The sequence below is a fragment of the Natrix helvetica genome (genome assembly GCF_964273705.1).
Source record: "Natrix helvetica genome assembly, chromosome: 8".
In the NCBI taxonomy this organism is placed as follows: domain Eukaryota; kingdom Metazoa; phylum Chordata; class Lepidosauria; order Squamata; family Natricidae; genus Natrix; species Natrix helvetica.
In genome coordinates, this window is record NC_138559.1 from 2,220,904 (window position 1) to 2,234,001 (window position 13,098).

The 13,098-nt window shown below is 46.7% G+C and overlaps 1 protein-coding gene across 1 annotated transcript; it reads right to left on the minus strand.

Moving 5' to 3' along the window:
- Positions 1-1,973: 1,973 nt before the first annotated feature.
- Positions 1,974-13,068, minus strand: SFTPC (surfactant protein C). Its single transcript, XM_081961053.1, has 5 exons — positions 12,882-13,068; positions 11,252-11,392; positions 7,564-7,704; positions 5,696-5,806; positions 1,974-4,063 (listed from the first exon to the last, which is right to left on the minus strand). Exons 1-5 carry the CDS (start codon positions 12,942-12,944, stop codon positions 3,929-3,931), a joined length of 591 nt encoding a protein of 196 aa, XP_081817179.1. The 5' UTR covers positions 12,945-13,068; the 3' UTR covers positions 1,974-3,928.
- Positions 13,069-13,098: the final 30 nt, after the last annotated feature.

Here is a 13,098-nt window from a genome sequence, read left to right on the forward strand (position 1 = left end):
AATAATTCCCACAACACTGTCATATTACCTCCTAAGACTTCATTGCTATTATTATTCTCTTCCTTCCTAGTGCCTATCTCTCCCCACTTATGACTATAACCACGTTGCTTGTATCTTTCAATTTATATTGTTTTATTTGTTTCCTTGTACAGTTTGATTGCCTAATATAACCTATGACTCACTGATTCTTGATGAATGTATTCTATTTTATTTTTCTTTATGTACACTGAGAGTATATGCCCCAAAGACAAATTCCTTGTGTGCCCAATCACACTACTAATAAACTATTCTATTCTATTCTATTCTATTCTATTCTATTCTATTCTATTCTATTCTATTCTATTCTATTCTATCCTATCCTATCCTATCCCATTCCATTCCATTCTCTGCTCTGCTCTGCTCTGCTCTGCTCTGCTCTTCTATCTGAGGTTGTAGAGAGAGAGGTGAATAGTTGTTAGATGCGGCAGCTCCTTCCTGGGCCAGTGCCATCTCCGGCTGTGGATCTTCATCATTGGCAGGTTCAGTGCGAGAGAGTTCAGGGGGAGTTCAGCCTTCAGAGTCATAAATGATGCACGGGGAGGGGGGAGGGGTTTTCCCACTCTCAGCAAGGCAGGATGGATGTTCCTGGGTGCCAAGGGAGCCTGGCACAGTCATCCATGAGACTCAAGGACAGAAACTTCCCCATTCTGGCTCCGGGTGGCTTTTGTTTCCCCTTGGGAAAGCGATTCAGGTGCCTTGAAGGCTGCGACAACAGTGGCCGTGGGAGAGGCAGAAATGAAGGGCAGGAAGTAATTAACTTGACTCAACCTTAGCCACAGGACGGACCCAAAGGAGAACTAAGAACTCCTAAGATTAAGGAGAGCTTTCTTGACAGGGAGGTCCATTCATCAGTGAAAGTGAAGTTGTGGTTGATTCATTACTGGAGATTTTTAAGGAGAGACTGGAGGACACACACTTGTCCAGAATGGTAGAGGGTCTCCTACTTGAGCAAGGGGGGTTGGACTAGCAGACCTCCAAGGCCCCTTCCAACTCTGTTAATTTGCTTGAGAGAAGTGGAATGGCCCTGTGCATTTGGGTGCTGCCATGAAATCATTAGCTACAGCCAGTGGTGGGGTTCAAATAATTTAACAACCGGCTCTCTGCCCCTAATGATGCTTGAATGTCAATCTTTGGAGAATAATTTGACCTTCTCTTCCTTGGGGAGACTGGAAGACTGCTATCATGTGATCCCTAATTCTTTTTTTCTTTAGACTAGCCAGACCCAAAACCTGCAGCCGTTCTTCATTTATTTTAGTCTCCAGGCCTTTGATCATCTTGAGTGCTCTTCTCTGAACTTTTCCCAAAGTCTCAACACATTTTTTGTAGTATGGTGACCAAAATGGGTTGCAGTATTTCCAGGTGTGGACTTACTAGGGTTTTGTAAAATGACACTAATATTTGATTTTGATTCTAGATCTCTGTTTATACAACCCAGGATTGTATTAGCTGTCGCACACTACTGGCTCGTATTCAAGTGATCACCCACTAGGACTCCAAGGCCCCCCTCACAGTTACTGTTTTTGAGCCAGGCCTCCCCTAATCCGTACTCAGGGGTGAAATCCAGCAGGTTCTGAAAGGTTTGGGGAAACCGGTAGCGGAAATTTTGAGTAGTTTGGCGAACCGGCAAATGCCACCTCTGGTGGGAATGGAGATTTTTCAGTATCCTTTCCCATGCCACCCCTACCAAACCACGCCCAGCAGGCCATGCCCACAGAACAGGTAGTAAAAAAAATTGAATTTCACCTCACCACTGTCCGTACTTATACATTCTTATCACCTGTTGCCTTGCCACTGATGATTTCCAATGCCTGAGGTGTGTTCTCTGTGCAACACAGGTGTGTGTTTGGGCCTTCCTGCTCCCTGCCTCTTAGGAAACCTGTAGTAAACCATCTTCCAGCTCCTCTGCAGCGTTTTGACAAAGCTGGTATTCCTGATTTATTTTCAACGTCTTGATTTATTGAGTTATAGGTCTCAGAGCAGTGACTCTGGGAGGCAGAACTGCCTGAACAAAACGCAACACCCAGGACATAGTATGTTGCAGAAAAAGTGTGCAGAGACTTGAGTCACACGCTGCTTCAGATACAGTCCCACCGTCTCCCTGGTTTATAGTCTGACATCAAAAATGATTGCTAGACAAGGTGAGATGATTACCTTTTTTAAAAATCATTTTATTATTTTTTTCCTGACAGAAAAATCAAAGAAATATAAAAGAAGAGAAGAAAAAAAGAGGAAAAAAGTAAGAAAACATAGAGTTATGATTTCCCAATTGCCATTTTGATTTCCCCACTTTAACTCTTTTTAACCCCAAAGGTCAGGAGTCCAAATTGCAAACCACCGAGGGAAAAATTCCCAGAATAAGCCTTGATATACCAAGCCATGCTTTGTTAGGGTGAGGAATACGGCCAGGCTGCCTCTTCCTTCTGTTGCTTCTGGCAAGGAAGGCCAAGAACGGATGAATTTCCAGGATGGGTCCTTTGTCCTTGGATGAAAGGTGAAATGTTTCCAAAGAACAAAGCGAGGCTGTTCAGTTGCCTGTTGAAAAAGCACCTTTGGGACAACCACGAGCTGGGTGGGCGAGAGCCGACAGGCTGCTGTGTTGCTTGCAGTGGTTCATCCCAAAGATGCTTTTTTTCAAGAGGCAACTGGACTTTCTGGTTTTTCTCTGAAGACATTTCGCTTCTCAGCCAAAAAGCTTCTTCAGCTCTGACTGGATGGTGGGGAATGGAAGGATCGATCCTCCTTGCAGACCGCTGGTCATTTGCATCCTTTTTAGAGGGTCCTTGAGGCCTCTTGGAGATTTATCTGTGTCCTCAGGGTCACCTGAGTGGTGCAAATGGTTCCTGTAGTCTGCAATTTTTTCCCCTCTGGAAACCCATTCCTATTCCCACACTATTCCAAGGGTCTTCATCCCAAATTTGATAGCTAAAAAATCCTTCAAAGACCCTCTAAAAGGATGCAAATGACCAAGAGGAAGCTTCTTGGATGAGAAGCAAAACGTCTTCAAAGAAAAACCAGAACATCCAGTTGCTTCTTGAAAAAAAACCACCTTTGGGACAGCCATGACCTGGAGGACTGATTTCCAGAGAAAAAACTACGGGAACCATTTGCACCACTCAGGTGACCCTGAGGACTCAGATAAACCTCCAAGTGGCCTCAACGACCCTCTAAGAGGATGCAAATGACCAGCTGTCTGCAAGGAGTATCAATCCTTCCATCCCCCACCATCCAGTCAGAGCTGAAGAAGCTTCTTGGATGAGTCTAGAGATTCTCAGTCCTCCAGGTCCTGGTTCTCCCAAAGGTGCTTTTTCAGGAGGCAACTGGACTTTCTTTCTTTTGAAGATGTTTTGCTTCTCATCCAAGAAGCTTCTTCAGCTCTGGCTGAATGGTGGGGAATGGAAGGATTTGTGCATATGATTCATTTGCATCCTTTTGGAGGGTCGTTGAGGCTACCTGGAGATTTCTCTGTGTCCTCAAGGTGCTTTTTTTCAAGAGGAAACTGGGCTTTTTAAAGTTCTTCTTTGAAGACATTTCGCTTCTCACCACTTGGAGGTTTTTCTGTGTCCTCAAGAGTAGTGCAAAGGGATGTGGAGCCTTTTTGGAACAGCTGAAAGGACTGTGTTGTAGACTGGAGACAGATGAGGTCCTATCCCTCCCCCTCTGTCAATGATGTCATATCCCCCTCTTTCCCCTCCTTCCATTCCCCACTATTCAGTCAGAGCTGAATAAGCTTCTTGGATGAGAAGCGAAACATCTTCAAGTAAAAACAAAGAAAGCTCTCTTGAAAAAGCACCCTTGGGACAACCAGGACCTGGAGGTCAGAGAAGTTCCTTAGACAGTTGGTGGTCCATCATTTCCCCGCTGTCGGTCTGCATCTTCTATCCTGAATCCGTTAAGCCCAGTAGACAGAGAGGGTACTGCAGAGAAGGTTGATGGCAGCTCCCAGCATCGAACGATTAGCTGGCACTGCTGAGAGGTTTTCCGTTGGTTTCTCCCTCTGTCCAAGGGGTAGCAGGGGAGGGGGCTTCTGCAAGAGGAAGGAGGGAGAGGGAAAGAATTGCTCCACCAGGAAAGAAACTCAACAGCAAATAGGTGTCAGGATTCCGAAGGATGCCCTAATTACCATATTTTTTGGAGTATAAGACGCAACTTTAATACAGCATTTTTGGCCTCCTGAATCCTTGCCCCCTTTGCAAAAATGGATGTGCAGAGGGTTTGGGAGGCCTGAAAAGTGTCCCGGGGGGTTGGGAAGGGCAAAAACAAGTGAAAAACAGGTTGTTTTTTGCTCGTTTTTGTCCCTCCATTCCCCCAGGAGCACTCTACAAGCCTCCCAAAGCCTATGCATGCCCTGTTTGTTGCAAAAAAGGGGGCATTTTTTTGCTCATTCTTGCCTCCTCCCAGCCCCCCGGAACACTTTGCAGGCTTCTCAAACTCTATGCATGCCCTGTTCTTCATGAAAAATGAGGTGTGCAGAGGGTTTGGGAGGTCTGCAGAGTGCAAACACTTTTTTAAAAAAAATTACCTCTTAAAAAATCTTGGTGTGTTTTATACTCCAGTGCGTCTTATAGTCCGAAAAATACAGCAACTCATGAGCCTCAAGCCAAGTTTCAAAAGAAATCCAGTTATTTATTAGGAGCAACATGTCGGTAATTACCCAAGTGAAGTCAACTCTGCCGCATGGAATTTATGGCTCAACTCTGGCCCTTTTTTCCCACCTCCTCCCAGAGTGCGTCATCACATTCTCCAATGAGGCACTTTCACAGGCTGTAGAAACACATGCCTCTCAGACCAACCTTGAAAAAGGTAGGTGTTGAATGTGCTTCAGAACATGGCTGCTGAATATTCTTCCCCCTCCTGCCCATGGCAACTCAAGAGCAGACTAGAAATGCTTTGCACGTTGACAAGTAGCTCTGGTGGGCAGAGTTGGGCCCCTATGGCCTTATTTTGGGAACTGCAGCTCAAATGGTAACCGTTCGCTTAGCAATTGTTCAAAGCTACCACGGCACTGAAAAGAGTGGCGGATGACTGCTCCTCACACTTATGACTGCCACAGCAACCCCAAAGTCACATAATCAAAATTCAGTGGCTTGGCTGGCAACCAGGATGTGTTTGCCACCATTGTACAGGTAGTCCTTGAGTTGCAACCATTCGTTTAGTGACCGAAGTTACAATGGCACAGACTATTTTTCAGGTGATGGTTGCAATATCCCAGTGGTCACGTAGTCAACATTTGAATGCCATTTTAGTTTGGCTTCCTGCCCCAAGGAGATGGTGGGCACTATGCCCTGAATGGCTCTCCACCTTCCCACCATAGATGCGCTCACTTTTCCTCCAGAGGTGGTAGTTGGCAGATTCTGACCAGTTCTGGAGAACCGGTAGCAGAAATTTTGAGTAGTCCGGAGAACTGGCAAATACCACCTCTGGCTGGCCCTGCTCCCATCTATTATCTGCTTCCTGAGTCCCAGCTGATTGGGAGGGAGTGGGGATTTTGCAGTATCCTTCCCCCTGGAGTGGGGAGGGAATGGGGATTTTGCAGTATCCACCAAGCCACCCTGCCCCACCCCACGCCCATCAAGCCACGCCCACCATGCCATACCCACCGAGCTGGTAGTAAAAAAAATGTGAATCCCACCGTTTTCCTCCCTTGTTTTTTACTCACCTGGACATCCTGGAAGATCTCGATGACAGCATCCAGGCTTTGGATATCCTTCTGGTTCATTCTGATGACGTAGCAGGCCTTTCCTGTCCATGATCGGTAGCCAATCACCAGCTGTTCAAAGGCAGAGTGTGGAGGTGAGCTTGCGATGGCAACCCTGACTTCCTTCTAGCACTGATGATGTTACCTAGTTGGGTCATGAAATGTCTTCAAGGAAACCACCAAACTCGGAGAGCATCAAGGACCCCACGGTTCAATCCTGAGTTACAGATATTCTCCTCTCTTGGTGCATGTTAGGGCATGAAGACTAAAACATACGATGAACGGTTGCAGGAACTGGGCCTGGCTAGTCTAGGGAACAGAAGGACCAGGGCAGACAGGAGAGCAGCCTTCCAATACTTGAGAGGCTTCCCCAGAGAGGAGGAAGGGGGTCAAGCTATTCTCCAAAGCACCTGAGGGCAGGACAAGAAGCAATGGGTGGAAACTAATCAAGGAGAGAAGCAACTTAGAACTGAGGAGGAATTTCCTGACAGTGAGAACAATCAATCAGTGGAACAGCTTCACTCCAGAAGTTGTGAATGCTCCAATACTGGAAGTCTTTAAGAAGATGTTGGATAACCATTTGTCTGAAATAGTATAGGGCTTCTTGGCTAAGCAGGGGGTTGGACTAGAAGACCTCCAAGGTCCCTTCCAACTCTGTTATTTTATTCTATTCTATTTTGTTATTCTGACAATGTCATCCAAAGCTAAAGATACTTATTTAAAAATTTAAAAAGGGGGAGAGAGGGAGGAAAAGAGGAATGGAGGAAAAAAGAACTGAATTTGAACAAGGAAGAGTTTTGCTTTAGAGAGCGCCATTCTGTGTCTATCAGAACACTAAAAGTTTGATTTAAACTATATATCCAGAAGATTGTTTTGTGTTCCTGCTGTTTTGGTGAAATGCTCCTTTTTCAGCAGGAAGTTGGCCTTGGGGTCCGTAGAGGCTTGATAAGGAATCTGCCAATTCAGGGTCAACCTTGCCTCTTCCAGGAGGATCTTTGGCCCACTTAGTTACTGTTTCATCTGGGACAAGAGCATCGTTTTGAATTTAAATTGTTGCAGCCACTCAGCCTCCCTTTTGATGAAGATGAGGATGATGGGACTTGGGAGAATGACATCATAGACAAAGCACAAAGCCCTGGAGGAGGAAGGGGGGGTCAGGCTATTCTCCAAAGCACCTGAGGGCAGGACAAGAAGCAATGGGTGGAAACTAATCAAGGAGAGAAGCAACTTAGAACTAAGGAGAAATTTCCTGACAGAACAATTAATCAGTGGAACAACCTGCCTCCAGAAGTTGTGGATTCTCCAACACTGGAGAAGTTTTTAAGAAGATGTTGGATAGCCATTTGTCTGAAGTGTGTAGGGTTTCCTGCCTAGGCACGGGGTTGGACTAGAAGACCTCCAAGGTCGCTTCCAACTCTGTTATTCTATGTATGATATTTCTCTCTCTGGGTACGATGAGAATATATCTACTGAATATAACTCCACATTGGTAACAGGAAAGGCATCCGGCCAGTCAAACATTCGGCTCCATTCAGTTGGCCAGAGCCCAAGGGATTATGGGCTCATTAAAAGATGACGATTATTCATTCATTCTCCTCTCTTAACTGACTGCAATAAGGAAGACCCTCCTCCAAAACTGGGACATATCTTTGGGTTGCAGCTTTTCAGTAGACTCATAATAAGATGTCATTGTGTCACAAGAAGAACTAGAAGTTTACTTTAAAAAACAGGGGTGGAGAATATTTCGATTCCAAATATCGCTGTCAGGCAGCTGCACAAGCCAATCTTTGGCCAAGATGAGGGAAGCCAGGATTGGGTGCAAACCTTACATTGCTGTAATCATAAACCACTGTGGCCGAAGAGTTGAGCTTCATGTGGATGGGAAATATGGCCAGTTTCTCCTTCTGGCTTATGGCCAGGTGCTGGGGGGACCCTTTGCCATCCGGACGTTGAATGCTCATTTGCAGGACCTAGGAATCGCCAAGAAGCCCAAGCAAAAGGAGAAGAAAAAGCAGTTCAGTATCGGTGTGTCTTTACAGTTAGCGTTTTCCCTCTAATACACTACATATTTTTACATTCGTCCTCTCCTTATCCATTATCCATTTTTATGTACTATTCCGTATTTATTTGCACTTTGCTGTTTATGTCAAAATATTGTTTTGCCTATATTATACGTTATGTTCTTACTGTCATTTAAATGCTCTATCTTAACTTATCTTTACTGACTCCTAGCTTATCACTATGTACTCCTTTTCTACTACATTGTTGTTATGCAATTCCCTATTTCTTATTTCTGTCATCTAACCGCTTAGACCATTATTCCCAAATTAGATAGCATTTTGATTCCTGGCCGCAGTTATAATATGTAGGGTTAGGGACAATATTTCTCCACTTTACTTTTTTGTAATTATGCCTAATAGAAATACTTCCGGTTTCCAATCTATACGGTCTCCCGTTATTTCTTCGAACCATTTTTAAATTTTGGACCAGATTTTCTTCCCATCTCGCATGCCCACCATGTATGGTAATAGGTCCCGTCTACTTTTTTACACTTCTAACATGGTGAAATATTCGGGAACATCTTTGCAAGCCTCGCAGGGGTGGAGGGGAGATGCAATCTATACAACATAGTCATTTCCAAATTTACTGAATACTGAACTGCTTTATGATATATGATGGAACTTTTAGTTCCTGTGTTTGTTTTTGTTGCTGTGTCTACGTGTTTAAAATAAAAGCTTTTATAAAACAAAAACAAAAGGAGAAGAAACATGGGACTCAGGACTTCCAGAAAGGATGAGGACCATTGGCTGGCTATCCCACTGAACCTTAATCCTGGTTTAAGACAAACCACTTGTTCAGCCAACAATGCCTGGGCTGGCCAGACAAATAACCCAAGAGACGGATTCACACAACGGCCTGGCAGACCAGGGCTGGGATCCCCACAGCATCAATCAAATGGAAAGTAGCTAACGCTCTGTAGGAAGTTAGCACCCACCCCTCTCCTAGGAAAATGAAATATCCTAGGACGGGGATGGTGAACCTGTGGCAGGCGGAGCCATTTGTCAGGGCATGAGAGGCGTTGCCCTGTCAGCTGGCCAGAACACAGGTGCGTGCTGGCCAGCTGAGTTCAGCCTTTTTTAAAGCCATTTTTCGCTCTCCCCAGGCTCCAGAGGCTTTATAGGAGCCTGGGGAGGGTGAAAAGAGCCCCCCCCCCCCCGAGGCCCTCCAGAGGCTTTAGGAGTTCCAGCCTCCGGAGGGCAAAAAACCAGCCCTATGGGCAAACCGGAAGTTCAAGAACGGACTTCCGGGTTGCTCGTAGGGTGGGTTTAGGGGGGGGCGCATTGCATTCTGGGTGCGGCACATCCGCGCACGACCTCCCTGCACTCCCTCCACTTATGGCATGTGAGCCAAAAAAGGTTCGCCATCGCTGTCCTAGGAAATATTTAAAAGGCAGAATATTATATTTCCCTGGATAAGAAATGGAGAAGCATGTTTTTAGGTAGGCTGCATCTATTGTCTCTGCACTACATCTAAAAATAGTTTAGGAAAGGGAATAACATCTTGTTCCTGAACCTGTTCAGCAAAAAAAGGGTCCGTGGAGTCCAGTCCCAGCGCCGCACTGGCCTGAGTAGTGGGGCCACCCATGTTGGCGGTGGTCTTGGCCTTGTATAACAGTGATTTAAACAATGGAGGCCGAAATAACCCAGAGAAGGAGGGCTTGTCCTGCCCTGGGCCATCATCATCAGAAAGCTCCTGCTCCCCTAGGTCCTCCTCCTCCTCACCAAGGATAGAACCCTTACTGTGAATTGAGGGGAGTGGGGAGGGAGGATCCGCCTGGGAAGCGGATGGATCCCTGGAGAAGGCCGCGTGTTTGGGCCGTTGTCCCCTTCGCTGGAGTTCAGCATCTACTCCCTGGGTTATGGCAATCGAGATCAAATCTCTGAGCTCCGGAGGGATACTGAGGGGAGAAGTTTCCTTGGGTCTCAATCCTGCCACGGTAGGGGTAAAGGTAGCTGCTGGTTCTATGTGCCTAGGTGCGGGTGCCTGACCCTCCGAGAGATCAGATAAGGATTGGGGCCTTGAACCCACTTCCCCTACAGGAAGGTCTTGTGGCATGGGAATATCAGGGGACCAACTCTGGACCCCTGCCAGACTGGGTGGTGAGGCAGGTGGAGAGCCCTGCACGGTAACAGTTGGTGGGGACCTGCTAGAAGTGGAGGCGGCCTAGCTCCCTTCTTGTTTTTCTCTTTGCGCCCTGCGGCCTTATCTGCAGCCACGGATGAGGCGGCTGCCCTGGTCCTGGTGACAGTCCTCCCGACCCTATCGCTGGCCCTGGACTGATTAGATGGTAATGAGGGGGAGATTTCTGCCCCAGAGTTGTTCCCAGTCGCCAAGCGATCTGCCATTATTATCCTTAGAGAGCTCACTCAGAATAAAGCAGCCGAGTTGAAAAGCGAAGATTCGTTCTACTATCAGGCTATCAAGTTCGGAATAGAGTGCACAGAGTAAGGAAAGCACGTGCCGCTTTACTGCACCGGACGAATCCTTGTATACAATGGTGGCCAGCATTAAAAAACTGCTAGCTCTGCCCTCGGGTGATTTCGCGTCACACTAACTTGGCGCGAATAATCCGGCCGCCCCTTGGTTGGCTTCCAATGGCACGCAATTCAAATCCTCCAAAAATGACCGCTGCTTTGAATTCCACAGAAGACAATGGCCACTCCAAAACTGCTTTCCCTCACGGCTGCAACAGTGGCAGCGGTAGTGGAGTCGCTGAAAGCAGGACGCCAATCGCTGTCTCAAGCATATCGTGGCAGAACAATAAGGCCGATCGTGCCCAAAGGTAAACTCAGCGGCAAACGAGTTTATTAAAGAGGGACTGATTGCGCTTAATAAGCGGATTGCGTCCGAGGTAGCCGACATGAGAGTGGCGCACCAGCTCTCGGCTGCAGCGATCGGTAGGCGAGGGAGTCAATCGCCTCCAGTTCCAGATGATTTAGCATTGAGAAGCGCCAGTATTGCGCTGAGAACGGCCCAGCAAGGCAGACCGTCGGAATGGAACAGCCTGCCCTGCCTAATCTGTAGATACCTAGAGGAAAAAGGAGAATGCTACAAGGAAAAAAATACTTCCAGAATAAGAGAGTTAATTTGTCTAGTATCCTAGAGAAAATTTATACGTCTCTTCAGGCTGGACTGAGTTAAAAAACTGAACCCTTCCGGTCAGAGGAGGCGTGGTCAACATTTTCATAACTCAGTCTCTAGGCTAATGGACAAAGGTAACCCATGCTTGGATTCTCCAAGCAGCGCACAGGAGAAAGGGATTACAAGAGAGTAAATTATGCTGGCTGGGGAATTCTGGCAGTTGAAGTCCACGAGTCTTAAAGTTGCCAAGTTTGGGGACCCCTGGGGTAGAGCATCAACCACACAACCATGGCCAGTTGGGATGAAGTATTATGAACTTCTCTGGAAATCCCTTCCATAGTTTCATCCCAAGAGTCCCTGTCAAGCCACTCTTACCGCCTCGGTATGCTTCTCGGTAATGTGCAGCCCTGCCAGCAGCAAAGCCACGACCACTACAGCCATCCCCACGACCGCCGTCGCCATGATCAAGAGTTTTCCGCAAGGAAGGTCAGGGGTCTTGGGAGATTCTGTGTAATCCTGCAGGACCAAAAACAGATGTGAGCATTCCTCACCACAACAGGGCTGGATTTTGTCTCAGAACAGAGCTGGAGGGAACCTTGGAGGTCTTCTAGTCTAACCCCTTGCTCAAGCAGGAGACCCTACCCCATTTCAGACAAGTGGTTGCCCAATCTCTTCTTAAAAACCTCCACTGTTGGATGACCCAAAAGTTCTGGTGGCAAGTTGTTCCTCTGGTTAATTGTCCTCACTGTTAGGAAGTTTCTCCTTAATTCCAGATTGCTTCTGTCTTTGGTTAGTTTCCATCCATCATTTCTTGACCTGCCTTTTGGTGCTTTGGAAAATAAACTGACCCCCTCCTCTTTGTAGAAGCCCCTCAAATACTGGAATACTGCTATCACGTCCCCCACCCCCAGTCCTTCTTTTCTCTAGACGAGCCATTGTGTCTCAAATAACATAATGAGATAGAAACTCTGTTTGTGTCCTCCACAGAGGTCACCCTGAGACAGAAGATATTCGGGGGGGGTGGGTGTTGGACTGGATGACCTCCAAGGTCCCTTCCAAGCTCTTTTAATCTGTTAACCCCTTCTTCCTTTCCCCCAGAGAGGTAATGATAGCCAGCTAGGGATCTATTTCCTCTGAGTACATTAATTGCACATCAACCTACTTCATATGTAGCATTAATCTAGAGCAGTGCCTAAACTGGAATGCGTGTGCATGCATGTGCCAGCCACATGGTTTTTGGGTTTTGGCATGTGTGTGCCAGCCAGCTGATCTTTGCGCACGTTGAAGCCCCAGGAACCCAAAGACTAGCTGGCTGATGCGTCTATGCCTGTTTGTTGTTTTCGGGGGCATTTTCAAGTCTGTTTTCAGGCCATTTTCAGGACATTTTCGGGACATTTTCGGCTGAAAAACACTCTGAAAATGACCTAGAAAATGGTTTGATTTGGGGGCATTTTCTGATGTTCTGGCACCCACAAAGACCAGCTGGCAACAGTGCACATGCCCAGAGAGGGCTTGGCGTGCCACCTCTGGCATGTGTGCCGTAGGTTTGCCATCACAGATTTAGAGGCTGCCAGAGGCTACCTGTTGTACAGGTAGCCCTTGACTTATAGCAGTTTGTTTAGTGACCATTTGAAGTTACAACAGCACTGAAAAAAGTGACTTATGATTGTTTTTCACACGGTCCCCCACCGTCACAGGAGCAAAATTCAGACGGTGGGCAAGAAGAACTGTGAATGGATACCCATAATTGTATGCAAGAGAATGAAAAAAAAACTTTTTTTAAATGAAAGGGCTGAAAACAGGGAAGAAAAGTCTTCATAGGTTGTCCCCCACCCCCACCCCCATTAATCGGCTGAAGAGCTGGGTAATTAAGATTCCCCATCTCAGTTGGCATAGATTATGGGCTAACTCTTGCTGGCTCTGTTCCTCTAACTCTCGTCCCATACATTGGTCCAAGTTGAAGTTGGAAGAACAAAAAACTCTTCCCAAAAGGAATGAAACTCACCGGAGGCGGTTCGGACATTAGGGCCAACTTGTTGCTATCGTCCATCTTGTAATCGCCTTCCATTCCGATCCTTAGCTCTCTAGCAGGAGAATCTTCCTTATCCTTCTGGACCACTGAAGGATAGGAGAACCTCTACTTATACTATGCACCTGATGCTAAACTCCTCAGGGGGATTGGTTAGCTCTCCAGCCTCATTGCAACTCCTGTTGGCTGGTAG